The sequence below is a fragment of the Ovis canadensis genome, chromosome 4 (genome assembly GCF_042477335.2).
Source record: "Ovis canadensis isolate MfBH-ARS-UI-01 breed Bighorn chromosome 4, ARS-UI_OviCan_v2, whole genome shotgun sequence".
Lineage (NCBI taxonomy): Eukaryota > Metazoa > Chordata > Mammalia > Artiodactyla > Bovidae > Ovis > Ovis canadensis.
Window position 1 is genome coordinate 134,401,575 of NC_091248.1, and position 22,020 is coordinate 134,423,594.

The window sequence follows — 22,020 nt, forward strand, 5'->3', positions numbered from 1 at the left end:
AACACAAAATTTCTACCTGGCTGAACTATAAACTGTCACAGAAAAATAACGGACATTTTAGGGTTCAGTCAGAGGCACCTACAGCCCCAAGGACATCCACAGCAAAGCAAGGATCACGGCAACTCAGCTCTCACAGCGGCTGTTCACAACCACCTCCCCAGATGCGCTCACTTCACTCCCAGAAGAGATCCGAGGCCATCACAGCACGCTCTGCTCACACAAAAGCCTCTCCCTATCCATTTTCATCCCAAACAAGATTCCATTATTGGCAGGTTCATTTTCAAAGGTCTTTAAAATACCTGTTTCCACAGTCACACCCCATTTCTATAAGACTGCTGACAAAGCTTCACTACTCGAAAACCATAAACCTGTCTCCACTAAGAAGCACCGGAGGACTCCCCTGGCAGCCCAGCTGTAAAGAGTCCGCCTGCAATGCAGGGGACCCCAGCTTGGTTCCTGGGCCACAAAGACCCACTGAAGAAGGGGCACACTGCACACTCCAGCATGTGCGGGCTTCCGTGAGGCCAAACCTGCCTTTGGGTGTTGGAGTGTTCCTTGCAGAAGCATGGGTCTGCAGTGGTCTGCGGAGGGGTCAGCGTCTCTGGCTGCAGCAGACCTGGAAGGCACAGTGTGTGGCATAAATCCACACGCAGGAGGTCACCACTAGCCCCACCACAGAGCCATGGGGCAGACGACCCACAGACTGGAGAACAATGACAGCCAAGAAGCCTTTGCACTGCTACAGACGTTCCAGGGCCCACAGCAGAACCCCACCCTGGGGATCGGGCAAAGGCGCTGACAACCCCAGGGAGTTTGACTCTGGAAGCCACTGGGACTTGACTACAGAACTTCCACAGGACTGGGGAACATCTCTTGGAGGGCACAAACAAAACCTTGTGCACACCAGGACCGAGGAGAAAGGAGCGGTGACCTCACAGGAGACCGAGCCAGACTTGCTATGGGTGTCCAGGAGTCTCCAACGGAGGCGTGGGTCGACAGTGGCCTGCCACAGGGTCAGTTCAGTTCAGTCACTTAGTCATGTCTGACTCTGCAACCCCATGGACTGCAGCATGCCAGGCTTCCCTGTCCATCAGCAACTCCCAGAGCTTGCATAAACTCATGTCCATTGAGCCGGTAATGCCATCCATCTCATCCTCTGTTGTCCCTTTTTCCTCCCGCCTTCGATCCTTCCCACGATCAGGGTCTTTTCCAATGAGTCAGTTCTGCCCATCAGGTGGCCAAAGTATTAGAGTTTCAGCTCCAGCAACAGTCCTTCCAACAAATATTCAGGACTGGTTTTCTTTAGGACTGGCTGGTTTGATCTCCTTACAGTTCAAGGGACTCTCAACAGTCTTTTCCAATACCACAGGGGCACTGAACACAATAGTCCTGGAAGCCCCAAGACATGCTGGCATAAGTCCTTTTGGAGAGGCCTTACAAATAGCTGTGAAAAGAAGAGAGGCAAAAAACAAAGGAGAAAAGGAAAATATATAAGCATCTGAATGCAGAGTTCCAAAGAATAGCAAGGAGAGATAAGAAAGCCTTCCTCAGCGATCAATGCAAAGAAATAGAGGAAAACAACAGAATGGGAAAGACTAGAGATCTCTTCAAGAAAATTAAAGACACCAAGGGAACATTTCATGCAAAGATGGGCTCGATAAAGGACAGAAATGGTCTGGACCTAACAGAAGCAGAAGAGATTAAGAAGAGACAGCAAGAATGCACAGAAGAACTGTACAAAAAAGGTCTTAATGACCCAGATAACCATGATGGTGTGATCACTCACCTAGAGCCAGATATCCTTTAGTGTGAAATGAAGTGGGCCTTACGAAGCATCACTATGAACAAAGCTAGTGGAAGTGATGGATTTCCAGTTGAGCTATTTCAAATCCTAAAAGATGATGCTGTTAAAGTGCTGCACTCAATATGCCAGCAGATTTGGAAAACTCAGCAGTGGTCACAGGACTGGAAAAGGTCAGTTTTCATTCCAATCCCAAAGAAAGGCAATGCCAAAGAATGCTCAAACTACTGCACAACTGCAGTCATCTCACATGCTAGTAAAGTAATGCTCAAAATTCTCCAAGCCAGGCTTCAGCAATACGTGAACTGCGAACTTCCAGATGTTCAAGCTGGTTTTAGAAAAGGCAGAGGAACCAGAGATCAAATTGCCAACATCCACTGGATCATGGAAAAAGCAAGAGAATTCCAGAAAAACATCTATTTCTGCTTTATTGACTATGCCAAAGCCTTTGACTGTGTGGATCACAAGAAACTGTGGAAAATTCTGAAAGAGATGGGAATACCAGACCACCTGACCTGACTTGAGAAACCTGTATGCAGGTCAGGAAGCAACGGTTAGAACTGAACATGGAACAACAGACTGGTTCCAAATAGGAAAAAGAGTATGTCAAGGCTGTATATTGTCACCCTGCTTATTTAACTTATATGCAGAGTACATCATGAGAAACGCTGGACTGGAAGAAACACAAGCTGGAATTAAGATTGCTGGGAGAAGTATCAATAACCTCAGATATGCAGATGACACCACCCTTAACGGCAGAAAGTGAAGAGGAACTAAAAACCCTCTTGATGAAAGTGAAAGAGGAGAGTGAAAAAGTTGGCTTAAAGCTCAACATTCAGAAAACGAAGATCATGGCATCTGGTCCCATCACTGCATGGGAAATAATGGGGAAACAGTGGAAACAGTGTCAGACTTCATTTGTGGGGGCTCCAAAATCACTATGGCAGGAAGAGAAGAACTAAAGAGTCTCTTGATGAAAGTGAAAGAAGAGAGTGAAAAAGCTGGCTTAAAACTCAACATTCAAGAAATTAACATCACGGCATTCAATCCCATCACCTAATGGCAAACGGATGGGGAAACAAGGGAAATAGTGATAGACTTTATTTTCTTGGGCTCCAAAATCACTGCAGATGGTGACTGCAGCCATGAAAGTTAAGAAAAAAAAAAAGCTTCCTCCTTGGAAGAAAAGCTATGATCAATCTAGACAGCATATTAAAAAACAGAGACATTACTTTTCTGATAAAGGTCCAGGTACTCAAAGCTATGGTTTTTCCAGTAGTCATGTATGGATGTGAGAGTCGGACCATAAAGAAAGCTGAGCACTGAAAAGCTGATGCTTTTGAACTGTGGTGTGGAGAAGACTCCTGAGAGCCCCTTGGACTGCAAGGAGATCCAACCAGTCCATCCTAAAAGAAATCAGTCCTGAATATTCATTGGAAGGACTGATGCTGAAGCTGAAGCTCCAATACTTTGGCCACCTCATGGGAAGAACTGACTCACTGGAAAAGAACCTGATGCTGGGAAAGATTGAAGGCAGGAGGAGAAGGGGACGACAGAGGATGAAATGGTTGATGGCATCACTGACTCAATGGTGTTGACCATCAACCTCAGCCATCCACCCTGAGCAAGCTCTGGGACATGTTGATGGACAGGGTAGCCTGGCGTGCTACAGTCCATGCGGTCGTAAAATTTGGACACAACTGAGTAACTGAACTGAACTGAAAAAAAAAAAGGTAAAATCAATGTTCTCTACGATCTAGGGGTCTTTTTTTTTTTTTAACTTAAAGGAGTTATTTAGAATTTAATATTTACAGTTCTGAAAAAAAAATTTAATTGACTTGAAATTCCTTTAGTGTTTTTCCTTCCTTAAATTCAAACAAAATAGGAAGTATTAATTTTTATTTTTTAAATAGTTAATACAGCACATACAAAACTCACAATGATTAACCTGAATACAGACTGCCTATGATATAGGGGCACTATATTAAGCTCTGGGAGTTGGTGATGGACAGGAAAACCTGGCGTGCTGCAGCCCATGGGGTCAGAAAGAGTCAGATACTGCTGAGCAACTGACCCGAACTGATGCTAGAGCGGACTCTGCAGGACGGTTGCATCACTTTACAGATTGTAATGTCCTTTTGGACAGTTATGACCACTGTTGCCTTAGTGCTAGGGGCTGCACTAAATGCTTTATATACAGTTTTTCATTGGAAACTTATCAGTCTGATACAATATTTTCTCCAGTTTTAAAGAAGAAACAGGACTTGAAAGAGGTTAATTTGAGAAAAATCAGACATTAACTGGGAACTGGGATTCAAATTGCCTGACTCCACACTCTAAACCCCATGCAACCTGCCTCCCCATCTGTGGGCTGGGATGACACCTTCCTCATCAACGGTCAGGCCCATAGCCAGGGCCAAGCACCTGTGGCAGATCCCATGTAAGAGGGGTAGTGCTAGACCTCCAGCACACACTCCATCTCTGCATTCAAGTGCAGAGTCTTCAACGCTTCAGGCAAAACCACAAGTGCTTCACAGATTGGACACCTGAGCTAAAAAGAGCATAAGTTTTCATGGTCTTATGGCTAAAAGCTTCCAAAATCTAGTTGTGGTTTGTCCAACAACATTTGTCCACAAAATTCACCATGATCCCCAAAGGGACTTTTAAATAAACACACGTGTGGATGCGGCGCACCTGGAGAAACACTGACGATGGTTCCCTCCAGGGGGGTGCGTGTCCCTGCATGTGCGGGTGTGTGTCCCTGCATGCGCAGGCGGTACCGTGGGTGAGATGTGAGTGCACAGGTGAGTAAATGTGAAGAGGTTAAGCAGGACATACCCACTATACTGCTATTTCAACTTTTTGCATGTCTGATATTCTTTTATAGTGGGTCAGAAAACAAACAAACCAAAGGAAGTATTTTAGGACAGCTATGGGAAACCATCACTATCATGGCATTTTTGCTATTCCTTCCTAAAATGTTATTCTACTAACTAGGACACTAAGTAGTATCTCTTAGCTTGTGTCAGGAGACCCTGCAAATGGCAGGCGCTGTAGAGGAATCAGCAGAGGCTCACACTGTCCTACCAAGTGAAAGATTGGAGATTACCCCGTGGGAATAAATGTCACAGCCTGATGTCCTAACAACTCACTAGGAAAATCAGTCATCGGAAAAAACCTACTGCAACAGGCATTCAGTTCAGTTCAGTTCAGTTCAGTTCAGTCGCTCAGTCGTGTCCGACTCTTGCGACCCCATGAATCGCAGCACGCCAGGCCTCCCTGTCCATCACCATCTCCCGGAGTTCACTCAGACTCACGTCCATCGAATTCGTGACGCCATCCAGCCATCTCATCCTCTGTCGTCCCCTTCTCCTCCTGCCCCCAATCTCTCCCAGCATCAGAGTCTTTTCCAATGAGTCACCTCTTCACATGAGGTGGCCAAAATACTGGAACTTCAGCTTTAGCATCATTCCTTCCAAAGAAATCCCAGGGTTGATCTCCTTTAGAATGGACTGGTTGGATCTCCCTGCAGTCCAAGGGACTCTCAAGAGTCTTCTCCAACACCACAGGTCAAAAGCATCAATTCTTCGGTGCTCAGCTTTCTTCACAGTCCAACTCTCACATCCATACATGACCACAGGAAAAACCATAGCCTTGACTAGACGGACCTTAGTCGGCAAAGTAATGTCTCTGCTTTTGAATATGCTGTCTAGGTTGGTCATAACTTTTCTTCCAAGGAGTAAGCGTCTTTTAATTTCATGGCTGCGATCACCATCTGCAGTGATTTTGGAGCTCAAAAAAAAAAATAAAATCTGACACGGTTTCTACTGTTTCCCCATCTATTTCCCATGAAGTGATGGGACCAGATGCCATGATCTTCGTTTTCTGAATGTTGAGCTTTAAGCCAACTTTTTCACTCTCCTCTTTCACTTTCATCAAGAGGCTTTTTAGCTCCTCTTCAATTTCTGCCGTTAAGGGTGGTGTCATCTGCATATCTGAGGTTATTGATATTTCTCCTGGCAATCCTGATTCCAGCCTGTGATTCTTCCAGCCCAGCATTTCTCATGATGTACTCTGCATATAAGTTAAATAAGCAGGGTGACAATATACAGCCTTGACGTACTCCTTTTCCTATTTGGAACCAGTCTGTTGTTCCATGTCCAGTTCTAACTGTTGCTTCCTGACCTGCATACAGATTTCTCAAGAGGCAGGTCAGGTGGTCTGGTATTCCCATCTCTTTCAGAATTTTCCACAGTTTCTTGTGATCCACACAGTCAAAGGCTTTGGCATAGTCAATAAAGCAGAAATAGATGTTTTTCTGGAATTCTCTTGCTTTTTCCATGATCCAGTGGATGTTGGCAATTTGATCTCTGGTTCCTCTGCCTTTTCTAAAACCAGCTTGAACATCAGGGAGTTCACGGTTCATGTATTGCTGAAGCCTGGCTTGGAGAATTTTGAGCATTACTTTACTAGCATGTGAGATGAGTGCAATTATGCGGCAGTTTGAGCATTTTTTGGCATTGCCTTTCTTTGGGATTGGAATGAAAACTGACCTTTTCCAGTCCTGTGGCCACTGCTGAGTTTTCCAAACTTGCTGGCACACTGAGTGCAGCACTTTCACAGCATCATCTCTCAGGATTTGAAACAGCTCAACTGGAATTCCATCACCTCCACTAGCTTTGTTCGTAGTGATGGTTTCTAAGGCCCACTTGACTTCACATTCCAGGATGTCTGGCTCTAGGTGAGGGATCACACCATCGTGATTATCCGGGTCGTGAAGATCTGTTTTGTACAGTTTTTCCGTGTATTCCTGCCACCTCTTCTTAATCTCTTCTGCTTCTGTTAGGTCCAGACCATTTCTGTCCTTTATCGAGCTCATCTTTGGGTGAAATGTTCCCTTGGTGTCTCTAATTTTCTTGAAGAGATCTCTAGTCTTTCCCATTCTTTTGTTTTCCTCTATTTCTTTGCATTGATCGCTGAGGAAGGTTTTCTTATCTCTCCTTGCTATTCTTTGGAACTCTACATTCAGATGCTTATATCTTTCCTTTTCTCCTTTGCTTTTTGCCTCTCTTCTTTTCACAGCTATTTGTAAGGCCTCCCCAGACAGCCATTTTGCTTTTTTGCATTTTTTTTCCATGGGGATGGTCTTGATCCCTGTCTCCTGTACAATGTCACGAACCTCCTTAAAAGCTAACTAGCTGCGTGTGTGTTCTCGACACTGCTGCACTTTACACAGGTGCTACCACCACGCCCACCACACAGATAAAGGCAGAAAAGTCAGTGCCCAACCTGCCCCAAGGTGCACAGCTGCCAGACAGGGGCACCAACCCCGGCTCTGCCCTGGCCACTGCAGCACAGCCTCCATGCCGGGGGAGCGCACACGACACTTCAAACTACACACAGTGAATGACGAGAGGCCCCAAAGCAGACGGAGACGGAGAGGCAACAGACCCTGAGAGTCCTCGCTGCCACAGAAGGCACCGGGAGAGGCCAGGTTCCTGGAAGAACGTCAGGGTCTGGAAAGACTGCCCTCTGGAGGCCGCACAGGGGCGTCCCAGGGACATCCAGGCCCAGACTGCTGCAGGCTGGGAGCCCAGCCACGTGAATACATACGTAGAGTTCTTCGAACTGTTTCTGAATCTCGCTGTCCATCTCAATGGCGTTAAACCCTGGATGCCGAATAGGAAACGCTTCAACGAACAGCAGTGCAGCATTGGACCGGACTTCCGAGTTTCTGGCCTGGAATGGTGAGAGGAGTTTCAGAATCCAAAGAGCTGACAGTCAAAAAGGCGTCAGTGCAGAGTCCCTCAAGCAGTGCAGAGTCCCTCAAGCAATGCTTCTAGTGTCTCAACACAGACACATTCCTATTTACATATGAAAGACAACTGTAACATTTAAACTAACCAAGCTTGTGAGACCTCCCTCAAATGAAGCCAAAGTCCCAGCTCCACGTCGACAGAGACGTTTCCCTACCTCAAGGTCCAGTATGTCATGAAGAATCAGTCATGTCCTGCCCCCAGACCAGAGTCACCTGCGTTAGAATGACCCACATGCTACTCCAACCCCTCCTCTCGTGCTATGACCGTGGCCCCAGTCACCGGCAGGAGGCCCTAAGGGCCAGGAAGGCTCTGCCCAGCTCTGCACACACCACCCCTGCCGAGCTTGGCAACCCTCCTTCAGCTGGGCATGCAGCACTAGACCCATTCAGACCCCCAGCTTAAGAAAAGCTTTCAATAGAAGCATCGAGTATTCATTCAGAATCTCACGCGTGCCCAGCCTCAAGTCTTACTTTTAGTGCCTGAATCAGAAGATGCTAAACCCCACAGCATGTTAGCATCCTAAACATGGACAGTTAAGAGGCACACCTTTAATCCTCTCCAAAGGATGGGCTTGTATAACTTGTAAAGCATCTCTTCCACTCCCTGCCGAACTTCCTTTTGATGGTGAAAATAACTCAGCACCTAAGAGCCAAGAAAAGAAGAAAAGAACAGTAATATCGGTGTTTTAAAAAAAGCACTTAAGATCCCACTTTGAGCAAACAGGGAGCACAGGCTGCCCCTGCATTCACAAGTCTTGGATGCACAGTTCTTTCTAACAGGAACCACAACAAGAACACCCGCTGACAGCTCGGAACACGGCCAGCTCACAAAGGCACCTGTGCTGGAAAGGAAGACCTACAGCCTTGGGCTGCACAAAGGCTCCGGTTCCAGCTGCTACTCACCTACCAATAGCCACAAAGCCTCATAAAAAGACACACCTCTGACCTTCAGGGTCAAATGGAAAAGGAGCCAGCCTGACTGTTCCTACAGCCCATTCTGCCTCTAAAGTGCACTGGCTACAACTGTCTTGTTCTGAGAACCTCTCTCGGGCGTTCAGAATGACGCGAAGAGTCAGCCCTTCACACCCAGGGGCTCTGCCTCTGCAGACTCACCAAGCGTGGATAGAAAATATTTGAGGGGAAAAAATCCCAGAAAGTTTCAAAGCAAAGTGAAACTGTCACTTGCTGGCAACTGTTTATGTAATAATCACGTCAGATTCACAGCCTCTTACAAGCACTTTCACTGCAACGGGTATAAGTGATCCAGAGAGGATGAAAAGTGCTCAGGAAGGCCCTGGGGCATCCCAGAGAGGATGAAAAGTGCTCAGGAAGGCCCTGGGGCATCCATGGATCTGCTGCCCGATCGCCCGCAGACCTCGAGGGGTGACTGCATCTCAAAGGGGTGTCACTGCCCAGTGATCCTTCCCAGGAGAAACCTGGATGTCAGGTCCCTCCCCAAAGGCACAGACAATCAGAAAACACACTGCTTTAACCAGCCAGGACCTTCCTGCGACTCTTCAGATTCTTGTCCCCAACAACAATCAGTGTTGCCTTTTGTCTTTAATTCACAATTCTTGCAGTCAAAGTTATATTAGTGAAAAATAGAATTTTTTTATAAATTAGGCTATAAAACAATAGACTTTAAGTGAATGTCAACCAACTTTGCCCTAAAGAACTACAAATCACCAACTCAATAGACATGAGTTTGAGCAAACTCCGGGAGATAGTCAAGGACTGGGAAGCCTGGAGAACCGGAGCTCATGGCGTTGCAGAGTCAGACGTGACCTAGTGACTGAACAGCAGCTGAGAGCTGCAATCTAGGGATCTCCTTTTCTGGCTGCAGATGCTTCATTTAGGAGATTTCAGCCTGTCGTCTGCTTTCTGTGTGCGACATTAATTTGGTATTAATGGTACTTGCTTCACAGAGAGCTTTTAAACAACCATATGAGGTACAATTCATAAACTGTAAGTCACACTTATCAAGTGTGTAATTCAGTGGGTTAGTATAGAGTTGTGCAGCCATCACTACTATCTAATTTTAGAAGGTCTTCATCAACAATAAGGGCATTTCTTACCTTCAAGTTACGTCTAAGGTATTTTCTGAAGCGTCTTTCAACATATCAATAAAATGACTTATCAGGTAAATTTGGTATTTATCAAAAAAAGGATTCAAGCAAGAAGCTATGATATGTTATAAGCAGTGAGAACAATGCCTTGGAGTCCAGGAATACATTTCACTTGAGAAGTGAAACCTGATATTCTGCCTTTCATTCTGGCTGTGCATTCTGCCGTAAACCTTACAGACAAGGATACCTGTACTCACCTTCATTTCTTACTACCACAGCAGAAAGTCAGGTACGAAAAAGCCTTCAGTTATTTGGTAGCAGCAGTAAAGTAACCACATCACAGATATGTACAGTTTAATAAAACACCACTCCTTACAATTAAGCAGAATCTGAACATTAAATCAGACATGTAAAGTAAATGACCCAAACTATCCACCACTTATGAAGTGCCAGGGACCATGTGTGCTGGGTGGGGTAGGTGGTGGGGAAGGCACACGGATGTATTTTCATCTCTGGTTCTTTATCTTTGGATAATACAAACTAAATCATCAATAATAAGAAATGTTTTTTATCCATTCAAACTTAATATAGTTCACGCCTACAAATAATGACTCCACTACACAAACAGCAGCAGGCACCTCATCTCTATTCCTCTAGCTTCCTGACACACAGTTGCCCAAACCAGCAGACAGCACAGAGGCCTCGCCCGGGGCAGACACAGCCCCGCACAGCCCACCAGAGCCTCCACGTCCTCCTGCAGGAGCCCCGCTTATCAGACTCCGTCAGAACAACCACCGCACCAACAGCAGACTTGTTCAGTCAGTCATGTACAACACGAGGATAAAACCCGCACCCAAATTCTGAGACTACCTTTTAAAAACAAAATTCTATCAAGAGAAACTACCAGAACATTCATTTGATCCAGCTTGCAGACTACAAGGCGGAAATGTGGTCTATGAGAGCCAACAGTGAGAATAGCCTCAGACAGCCTCTTCTTAGAGAGCAGCAGAAGTGGCAGTAAAGAGCGACGGTTCTAGACACTTAATGTCCAGGGACGCAGCTGAAGGTTGTCTGAATGCAGTTCTGATGCCTTAACAACAGATGTTTGCTTTTCTAATCAAACCTTTGGCGCCAAGGTAGATCTCCCAGAATTCCAAATGTCAAGATTCTGAAAAATTCCTTTACCTGATGCCTGTGAAAGCTTAACAAAATTTCACAAAAACTCTCTAAAAACAAAAAATATGAGACACAATTTTCAAAAGTGCTGCAAGAGTGTGGCTCACCTTGCGCACTCTGGAGTGCACTGGAGACCTCCGAGGAAGGTGGACACCGTGGTGCATGAAGTCCTGGATGCAGTCGTTCTCGATGGCCTGGAACAGCCGGCAGGAGAGCACGGGTGAGCGCGCCCCACGGGGGGGGGGGGGGCCCCATGGCGCGAGAGGGCAGGAGAGTGCGGGTGAGTGCGCCCCACAGAGAGCGGGGGGGCCACGGCACGAGAGGGCAGGAGAGCATGGGTGAGCGCGCCCCCACATGGCACGCGAGCCTGGATCAAGCCAGAGAGGGCTCAGAGACAAAGGTGGGCCTGGGAGCACCCCTCCTGACTCATCTGATAATCTCAGAAAACTGGATTTGTTCCAAGAGCTTACCTCACCCCCCGCCCAAAAACTCACACCGAACTGCCTCTAAGGTGGGGGCCAGGATTCCAAACTGACAGAAACAGACGTCTCGCAGGCAACCCCAGCGAGGGGCGGCACAGGCAGTTCCCAGGACTCCACGGCAGTAGGGAAGGACCCGAGGGAGACGTGTTACTAACATTTACCTCGTCTCCACTAACCGAGAATGCTCCCTGAGGCTACCCCTCCGTCTCAGCATGACTCCTGTGGGAACCACGCTGCCCGACCTGTGATCACACAGGAGGTTCACGGCACCACCAGCCAGGCATCTGGGCCACAGAAGTTGACCCTTGAGAGCTAACCACCAGAACACGGGCATTCTGCAACTGACCAGGTTTGCCAACATGTCAATGGCAGAGATTTCTTCAAAGAGAAGAAGGCTTTAAATGACGTAACAAGCAAATGCCATTGGGAGACTTGTTGGATCCTGACTTCAAAATGAAGACATTCTTAACAAAGCAGAGAAGTTCAAACATTAGTATGGGGCTTCCCTGGTGGCTCAGATGGTAAAGAATCTGCCCACAATGCAGGAGACCTGGCTACGATCCCTGGGTCGGGAAGATCCCCTGGAGAAGGAAATGGCAACCCACTCCAGCACTCTGGCCTGGAGAATCCCAGGGACAGAGGAGCCTGGCGGACTGTTGGCTCTTAGGGGTCACAAAGTAAGCATGACGATGGCGCTGTACAACCAGGCCTTCTAGAGCGGACGCACCCTGAAGCGCACAGGAGTGAGGCGTCACATCTGGAGTTTGCTTTAAAAACTTGAAGGGACAGAGGGAAGGGAGTGACACTGAGAAGCACACACTGCTGGTACTAATTTGGTGCAGACCTAAACAGTTACATTTAAATCACAAACTCCTATTTTCAAATCACTGCTAGAGAAAAGGGGGAACAAATACTCCTTCCTGAGAACAGCTTCATGGTCTATGGAGCAATGCAAAAGATGCGTGAGAACATCCTGGTTCTGCCAGGTCCCCAAAAACTATGCACTGAGAAACTACTGTGGAATGTGTCTACAGGGGCACGGGAATGGTAAGTGCTTGTTTCCCAGAAGCAGACAGCAGTGCTAACTGACAGCATATTTAACTGAAGCGCAAGCTGGGCAAGAGAGGAGAATGCACAGAAATAAACTACAAACACGGGTGGTTAGCCTCCCTCGGCCCCCGACACCGGTCCAGGGCCCGCTCCCCCAGGAGAAAAGACCCCTTTACTCTCAGAAGGAAAAAAACACATCTAAGAACCTAGTATGAGAAAAACATAAGGGATATCAGACATTTTCTTTCGATTTTTTTCCAAAAGAGCCTATGACTGTTTAATTGTGAATTACACAGCCAGTAGGTAGGTATTACAGTCATTAAAGATTATAAGCCTGATTCAGACAAACACCTTTAAATTCTCAAATTGTGTTGCTGAAGAGATGGCCTGAGTCTCCCAAGGAGCACTGGCCAAAAGAAACACAACATCAGCCACAAATGCAGTTTTAAGCCTCCCAGCGGCCACACTAAAAACAGAAAAAAAAGGCAAACTTACTTTAATAATATATCTTGTTTAGCCCAATTATCCAACACACTATCATTTCAACATGCAATTAATATTCTTTTAAAAATATCCATGAGATACTTTATATTCTTCTTTTTCCAGACTGTCTTGCAAATCTGGTGAGTTTCTTACACTTACAGCCCGTCTCAGCTTGGACTGGCCACGTTTCAAAGGCCCAGCAGATATACGTGGTTGGACACTGCAGGTCCAGAGCTGCCAAAATGCGCAAAAGCCTTGGTTCCACTCAAACTGCAGGTCGTGGGGAAGGAGGGACATCCTGAGGTGGTGCTCGGTGTGGGCGTGACCGACTAGGTGTGTATGACACCACGCCTGCGCCATGTGGACGCTCACTGTGAGCTTTGGCTTGACAGACAGGCACAAACGGGTTTCAAACAGCCCTAATGTGGCTATTTATTTAGTAACCAGAACACAATGAAAATGTGCTAACCTTTCATAAAACAAAAAGGAAATACCTCCATTATTTTCCCTGAAGCCTTTTTCCAAGCTCTGAAATAAATTTCCGCAATGTGTACCATCAAAGATCTGGGAAAAAAAAAAATTTAATGCAAGTTTGAAGAATTATATTTTTTCACATGTATCATTTCAGGCAGTCTCCTCTCCCAGGGAAGAAGACACTGTTTTACACTAGTGCTTTGCAAAGTAGAGACAGGCTGTCTGCCTGGAGCAGGAAGCAGAAACTAGTCTGGAGAAGGACTGAGATGCCAGCTTCTTCCTCCTCAGTCACTGCTTCCCCAGAACTTCTCTATTTTCTGCGAAACTATGAAACAGACGCCCAGAACCAAATTCTTAAGTAAAAAACTTTAAAGATAAATTTATTTCTAGTAAGAACTATAAATATAAAAAGTTTAAATACAAATACACTTTAATTTGGAGTCATTCTAGACTAATTAGCTCAGGTACAGGGAATCCTAAAATAACCAGGTTTCACATAGACTCATAATGAGGAAAATCTGACTCAACCCAAATATTGTGCAAATGAGCGGAGAGGAGGCAGCAGCATTCCAGTGAACAATCAGAGAACCAGCATCGAGTCCCAGCTGAGTTCTCACATAGCCGCCTGACGGGATAGAGGATCTGAAAATTCCAGAGCAGGTTAAGCACTTGACCTCGAATGCGGCAAACAGCTCCCAACGCTGCCAGGGCCCAGAGGCTGGAGAATCGGTAGAGGGCCCCTCCTCAGGGACTCCTCCACCACCCACACAGCTCCACCTTAGGGAGATCGAAGGGTGCGCACAGACCCAAAGGACCAGACGTTCTAGCCACATGAACTTTACTACGACTGAGGCTGAGATGGAACCGGTGAATAATCTATGTAAAGAATTACCACTAAGTAAAGTCTTAATTTCAATGTCCCTACTGAAAAAGAACGGTTTCCTATAGCAAGGAAAATAAGTATTCAGTAATACAACAGTACATGATAAATAAGAAGAGAGAGTTTCTAAAGCTTCTAATCATCATCACCATGCTAGTCACTCAGTCATGTCTGACTGTGACCCCACAGAATACAGCCCAGCAGGCCCCTCTGTCCATGGGGCTCTCCAGGCAAGAACACTGCAGTGGGTAGTCACTCCTTCTCCAGGGGGTCTTCCTGACCCAGGGATCGAACCCACGTCTCCTGCACTGCAGGCGGATTCTTTACCAGCTGAGCCACCAGGGAAGCCCCTAAAAGTTGACCCGACCAAAGTCAGGTCAAATAGAAACTTTCAAAACCAGACTAAGCACAAAATGTTACTTGTTTTTAATACTTACTTTGGTAGTCCCTGTAACTGGTTTTTAATGGCCCCATGAATCATTTTAATGAAATTTATATTCCAATTGAAGAGAGAACTAAGAAATCTTCTTCCCTATAAATTAAAAATAGGATGTGATGTTAAAATTGCAACCAAATAAAAAGTTCCCAGTAACTAAAAACAAACAGTTCTTTGAACGTGTAGTAACTAGTGCTGAAGCTCGCTACTCCCGACAAAGGAAGCACTCGTACTTCTAACCCGGAAGCTGCACGCTGCAGCGGCGGGGCCGCGCGGGGCAGCAGGGCAGGTGGGGCCGTACACTCTGGTGTGAGCAGCAGGGCCATCAGGCCTCAACAGGCAGGGTTAACAAGTATTTACTGGAAATAAGTTGCCAGTGGAGTCCAGAAGAGGTTTGTCATTGACCTAGAATGACTGGAGACTGACCTGACCAAATTAGTAACTGATCAGGAAGCTAGCTCAGCTATCCTAAATTTAAAAGAGAACACAAATTTTAAAAAGAGAGAGCTTTAACACACACATATATATCTACGTCTAAGTGCTCATTCGCTATATCATGTCCAAGTCTTTGCAACTCCATAGACCACAGCCCGCCAGGCTGCTCTGTCCGTGGGATTTCCCATGGAAAAATACTGGAATGGCTGCCCCTTCCTCCTCCAAGGGATCTTTCCATCCCAGGGATCGAACCCACATCTCTTGCACTAGCAGGCAGATTCTTTACCACTTGAGCCACCTGGGAAAGACCATTTACATCTCTATTTGCATATGTGTGTGTGCGTCTGTGTGTTAAACAAGTGCACTTTACCCACTGCTATGTGTAAGTCCATGGACAGAGGAGCCCAGCAGGCTACAGTCCATGGGGTTGCAAAGAGTTGGACACAACTGAGCGACTAACACACACACACGTGTAAGTCAATATAAAGTGTGTCTGAATCCACTCTATACTTTACTCTCCCAAGCTTCACAACTACCCTGGACGCCCAGGGCAGAGGCCCAGCGTCTCTCCAACAATGACGACGTCAGAGCAGCAGCAGCAGCAGTCAGCGTATCTCCCGTCACCTGGGCACTGAGGGCCCCGTGAAAGGCCAAGTGTGCCCCCAAGGGGGCCCTGGGAGGTGGTGGCCGCTATTCCTACACCACAGAAGGAAGCACTGAGACTGTACGGTGTGTGGTCAAGGCGACCTACCGCCTGCTCAGTGGACACCAGGGGTCAGCCTTTCTGACCCCCAGAGCTGAAGGTTTCGGCCAGTGTGGGCAGCAATCAGGTCCAGCCCTTCGGTGCCACCAATGAGGGGGTGCATGGGGAGCAGGCACGCTGGGGTCAAAGCCTGCCCTGCCCCACCGTGAGTGTGAGGCCTGAGCAAGTTCCTCAGGGGGCCCTCTTCCTCTGGGAGGTCCTTCCCAACACCTCCTTCGGGGACGGGTGACCGCTGCCTCCTTTTGCCTCAAATCATGTCCGCCAGGCCATAAGCAGTCAGAAACAGGGCTATATTCTATATCAAAAACAACATGCTTTGCATCCCAACATGGAAATACAGTCAATCTAAAAAGACCAGTCAATCTTAAAGGAATAACCCTGAATATCCATTGGAAGGACTGATGCTGAAGCTCCAATACTTTGGCCACCTAATGCGAACAGCCAACTCACTGGAAAAGAGCCTGATGCTGGGAAAGAATGAGGGCAGGAAGAGAAGGGGCTGACAGAGGAGATGGTTAGATGGTATCACTGACTCAATGGACGTAAGTTTGAGCAAACTCTGGGAGACACTGAAGGACACGGAAGCCTGGCGTGCTGCAGTCCATGGGGTCACAAGGGGTCAGACATGACTGAGTGACGAAACAATGACCAAAAAGGCTACAGAGGGGCTTCCCTGGGGGCTCAGTGGTAGCGAACCCGGCTACCAGTGCAGGGGACACCAGCTCGATCCCCGCTCCAGGAAGACCCCATGCCATGGGGCAGCCAAGCCCGCGCACCGCAGCCGCTGAGTCTGTGCTCTGGAGCCCACGCTCTGCAGTAACAGAAGCCACCGCCGCGACGGCCCCGCCGCTGCAGCCAGACAGCCGAGCAGCAGCAGAGCCCCAGGGGAGCCAGGACAAAGAGACAACTTTTCTATTTAATCTAAACCTCTGCCCAAAATTACAACAAATTATTTGAGGCTCATGTTCGCAGCGCTTCTTAAAAAAATAAATAAAGTAAAACAAGTACAGCAAACTCTAAAGATAACAGATGAGCATGTCCAAGAGAGCTAGGCAAGCCACTCTGTAATTTCAATTCTCTAATAGCCACATTAATAAAAGTAAAAAAGATTACATTAACTTTAATAATGTATTTATGTAATCTAATATATCCAAAGTGTCATTAAAATATGTAATAAATACACAAAAATTATTAATGTGATATTTAACATTCTTTTTCCATATCAGGTTTCAAATACCTACGTATTTCACATTTAAGGCCACAGCTGGACTGGCCATACTCCACGTGCTTGGTAGCCGAGTGTGGCAGTGGCCACTGGTGGACAGTGGGGCACTGGGCCAGGAGCCTCGCTTTGGATTTACTGATGGGTATGAAAACCCAAGAACCTTATTATGATAGCTTTAAGTTATATGCCAATTAACCCGGAATGAGGGCAGAAGGCCAGATCTGATCCATGGGGAAGTGCCTTCCCAACCTTATTTTTAGTCATTTTTAATTTAAAATGCAATCATGGCTCCCCCAGGATTCACACAGCCACCTGTTACCATCTCCTTTAATGATGAAATACACAATGACTTGTAAAATGTTTGCTTAACACTGTCATGCAGTAAATATGAATTGCAACAAATATAATAGCTCCTGACAGTGAAGCTGGCCCTTTTATTAAGACACTGAGCATGGCGCGAACAGCAAACTCACAAACTTAGGAAAAACTTCCATCAAAAAGCAGCTCACAGGGCCTTCCTGGCGCTCCAGTGGGTAAGAATCCACCTACCAATGCAGGGAACATGGGTTCGCTCCCTGGTCCAGGAAAACCGCACGTGCTGTACCCCAACTTAGACCGTGCTCCACAATAAGAGAAGCCCTGAGAACCCCACACACTGCAGCAAAGAACGGCCCCTGCACGCAGCAAAGACGACTCGGCACAGTCAGAACAGAAATTAATTTTTTTAAGAGCAGTTCACAAACACACCAAGAGGAGAAACCACTTGCCTCTTCTTTTTTGATGTAATTGACATTTATGAAGCACTCAAGCAGCATGTCTTTAATTTCTCTACTTTCTTCCAAATGATAATCAAAGCAATATAAAGCCTGATGGATACGCCACAGCCGACATATGTCTGCACCCTGGGGATGACAGGGAAAGAAAATCAACTAATTTTTTTTTTTTTTAAATAACGGATAAGGCCACATTTCAAATTAACTATAAGACTATTTTATGTCATCAAAAAAGAAAAAAATGACAGGAGAAAACATTTTAAAATTTGCAAACAAAGCTCCAGAGAACATTTTCCTAAAACCCAGGGAAAAGCAAGCAGCGATGCTGACAGCCAGCCCTCGCACGGTTTTATGCACCAACGAGGAGGTGAGCCTGCGCTGAGCCACGCCAGGCCTCGGAGCGACTGCCACAGGACTGCGCCGCCAGGAAACAGACCGTGAACGCTCTTAACTGGAAACGTGATCGGCCCGTGTGGCTGGTGGCTACTGTGGTAAACGGCACAAGTGCAGACGTTTAAATAAAGTCTTGATTTTAAAGGTGAGCAAGGATGGCAGGGAAAATGGATTTTAAAAAGAGAAACCAAGGATGGCTTATGGATAAGTTCCGACACAAACAATGAGTTTTCAATCACTCCTGTGGCCAGCAGGGAGTCAGGGTGCGAGCTGAGGATACAGTTTCTGCCGTGAAACTGACTGCTCCTTGGAGGCCGCTGTGGGACAGTCTGTCCCATGGGAGGTGAGAACAGGACCAGCTGCAAGGTGTGCAGAAAGCTGTTGGCAATGTGTACCAAGAGCTCCAAGTTCAAACCCACTGACCTACAGATTTCACTTGCAGCAATCTGTGACAAGTCAGCAAAGATGTAGAGGGAGGGCAAAGAGAAACCCCCAAAGACCCCTCAACTGACGAGGGTTGCCTTGGCAGTGGAGTTACTGATGATTTTTGTTTTCTTCAATTTTCCCTCTTCATTTGCCCAGTTTTCTAAGATGAACAGAAGTATCTGCTGTTGTCTGATTAGGGGAGAAAACTGCTCTTTCTCTGGATCTCTGAGTTGCATGCCAAGGACTGAAGGATGTGTTATATCCTGCATTTGCCATGCTTCCTGCGGGCCCGCCCAAGCGTCCGCAGGCCTGGGCTGCAGTCTACAGCCCCGCCCCAGCTGCCCTCCTGCCCACCCACTCAGGTCGGCAGGCTTTCCCTGACACGCCCCCGCTCAGTCCTCCCTGGAGCAGTTCCCATCGAGGGGACAGCCTTCCGTAAGCCACACACCAAGGAAGACGGGGAGAGAGAGTCTGTGCACAACGCACATACGTGGAGCTCGGCCCACCCTTGACCGCCCACCTCTGAGCATCACCCAGGGAAAACCCCGACTGGGAGCCACGGTGCCAGGCCTCTCGCGATCAGACATGACTCCTAACTGGAATAAGCCTGTGCACTTCTCAGCAAAGCGCAGCGTGTACTGAAGAAAGGGAACGCACTGTCCTCGTCCTGAGACTCCTCCGCAGCAGCATGACGAAGGCGGTCTTGCCCATGTTCTCCTTGGCGGGCAGGCCTCTCTCCCACCACTTCACGCACAGGTCCTGGATGGAGCCCTGCAGCGCTCGCTCACCCTCTGGCAGCGCGTACAAAATTCCTGCAACAGAGCAGCCGCTGCACAGTGAGTGCATGCAGGGAACCGGGGCCAGTCCAGATCCAGCCCAGACGAGCACACGACTCACAGTGCGCCCAGCAGACACTGGTGTGACTCACCACGACTTCTACCCCGTGTTTACAGCATACAAACAATGCCAATTGAAACACTGTCCCACCACTGCTGTAACAGCGGACCCAACAGAACAGGAAATCTTAGAAGACCAAGAGGCCCTCTCGCCCAAACTCCCAGCGATGAGCGCTCCATACCCGAGTGCAGGGACACCCATGGCAACACTCAACGGCCGAGCCAGGGCAGGCCGAGTGACCAGCTACCCCACAACTACGCCTCAGCTTGTTGGCCTCAAGCTCTGGCTCACTGGTGAAAAATAGTAAAAGCAACTATTATAATGAATAGAAAAGCTGTAGTGCTATTAACAAAAGAGCTCAAGAACTAAATTAAAATACTGACAGTGTGCTCGTAACTATAATCCAGACATCTGAAAGCCATTACTCTAAAGCGAAATTCCTGAATTAATGGGGAATTTCATGTTTGGAGACTGAGGATGAACTGGTGGTAACAGCCACAAGCATCTGCAAGCTCCTTTCATACTGACTGGGGTAATCTTAATAAGACACATTAATTCCACACAAGAATTCTGAATAAGAGAGCATACTAAACAGATACATAAGCCAAGTGGCTCTAGTTTCTGTGTGAAATGAAAATGCCAGTGAGAATTTGATGACAAAATCTGATTAGGGAACTAATCAGATTCACACAGTGGGAGGTAAGGGTACCTGTGAGATTTTTCTTGAAAAAACAAACAAAAAAATCACTCAAAGTTATCTTTGCACCTTTTATAGCTATAATTTCACTCAAATATTATATAATCAGATCTTCTCATAAATTCATACTAGTGTTCCTACTAAATTAATAACTATCACTTCACAGTTTACTTAAAATTTAGAGTACCAACTTAGGACCATTTGAGTAGGAGGAGTCAACACCTGTTCCCCAGGTTATACTCATGATGCAATTAGAGAGGAAAGGCAGTGTCACGGGTATTGGGCCTCCTCGAACTGCTGGGCGGTAAATCACCAGCTGAGGAACGTGCAATAACTGCGTCCCCTTTATCAGCTCTTATTGGTCCTGAAGGTTCAAATAAGATATTTGTAAAAAACCTCTAAACAGCAATTAGCTGTCCAGTAATGCGCTTTTTCACCATCTGAAACATTTATATGTGGCTCGAAGGAAATAATTACTCAGGACAGCCCCTAAAGGAATGCTCCTTTGCTTGTTGTTTCCAGCTGAAGTACAACAGCCCTGCTCCTCCACTGCTGGGGGCTTCCCTTTCCTGTGTCACTGAGACACAGCACTCATTCACACCCCACGTTACTGCAAAGTCAACTTACCATTTAATATAACAGCACATTCCAGTAAGGCTTCATAGTTCTCTCTTTCATTTATTACTGACACAGAAGCAAGAATCACAGACGTAATTGCATGGATTATTTCTATGTTTCTATGCTATAAGTAAAAAAATAAATAAAATTTAATTTTAAATGCAAAACTTACTAAATTTATGAAAATAAAGCTACACTTGACACTTATTCTAAAAAGTTAGTTAAAGCTGAACACAGGTCAGCAGTTTGAAAAGAGCTACCCTGAATACTAGGTAAATAATGGTAGGATCAAAAAAGGTATAATTACATTAAATAGACTTCTGGTACTCTCGTCTTCTAACTTTAATTTTAACAATGTAAAATTCAGTTATACACAATAAACAATTACTTTTTTAGCAAGAAAAAGGAAATTTATCTTTGAAGGACGAGGGTTACCATTTTTGAACCCTGCTCTGCTTTCAGACTGTTTTCACTGGGAGCTTTTGCTGCCTGCCACCCCTCCACTGGGCTCTCCAACAACACGTCTACTAGCAAATTCTTGAGCCTTTGCCATAGTTCTTCTTTCTGCTTCCTTGATAATTCATCTATCAGCTCATTTAGGTTGAACGGGTCACAAGTATCATTCTGCAAAATAAACAGCAACTGTTACATTTCAAATACAAAAAAAAACAGTTCTATCTTCCTTATAATGGCATCAAAAGAAATTTATGTGCTAATAACTAAGTTTGAAATTCGAGAGTCGGGCTGTAGTTTTTGAAATCCAGTCCTAAAAGGGCAAAGTACAGGAATGATTAGACAGAAAGCAGAAGATTCCTCTGCCCCTAGTCAGTCCCCTTCACCCCCTTAGCAAAACTGCCCCCGACACCAATCCACCCAGATGTCCTCCGTCTCCAGGCCTGAAATCTGGTTACAAGTGTATGCTGGAGCTCAAGTAACAGTAAGAGCCACAACAGTAATAATACGGCCAGCTGATTTTCTGGTCTCCAACCAGTCTTGGGCCCTGACTTTGTCCCTGTATCCAACCTGGCACAACCTGAGCAGCACTACAGCCACAGTAAGGGACTATAACTCTCTGAATAAAATAAAAGCCAATGAGGCCATACTGATAATAAACAGTAGCCAATAAC

The 22,020-nt window shown here is 46.4% G+C and overlaps 1 protein-coding gene across 2 annotated transcripts in view; it reads right to left on the bottom strand.

Moving 5' to 3' along the window:
- Window positions 1-22,020, bottom strand: part of NCAPG2 (non-SMC condensin II complex subunit G2) — a 70,843-nt gene that overhangs the window by 43,236 nt on the left and 5,587 nt on the right. For both annotated transcript variants that reach the window (XR_011256538.1, XM_069587261.1), the window contains exons 3-11: window positions 21,329-21,517; window positions 20,903-21,017; window positions 19,339-19,493; window positions 17,857-17,991; window positions 14,668-14,762; window positions 13,371-13,440; window positions 10,969-11,055; window positions 8,167-8,262; window positions 7,415-7,540 (exon numbers count right to left, since the gene is read on the bottom strand). Coding sequence is in view for 1 of the 2 variants with exons in the window: in XM_069587261.1 (XP_069443362.1) it covers window positions 7,415-7,540; window positions 8,167-8,262; window positions 10,969-11,055; window positions 13,371-13,440; window positions 14,668-14,762; window positions 17,857-17,991; window positions 19,339-19,493; window positions 20,903-21,017; window positions 21,329-21,517 (1,068 nt within the window). In the remaining variant the exon portion in view is untranslated. The remainder of the gene's footprint in view (window positions 1-7,414; window positions 7,541-8,166; window positions 8,263-10,968; window positions 11,056-13,370; window positions 13,441-14,667; window positions 14,763-17,856; window positions 17,992-19,338; window positions 19,494-20,902; window positions 21,018-21,328; window positions 21,518-22,020) is intronic.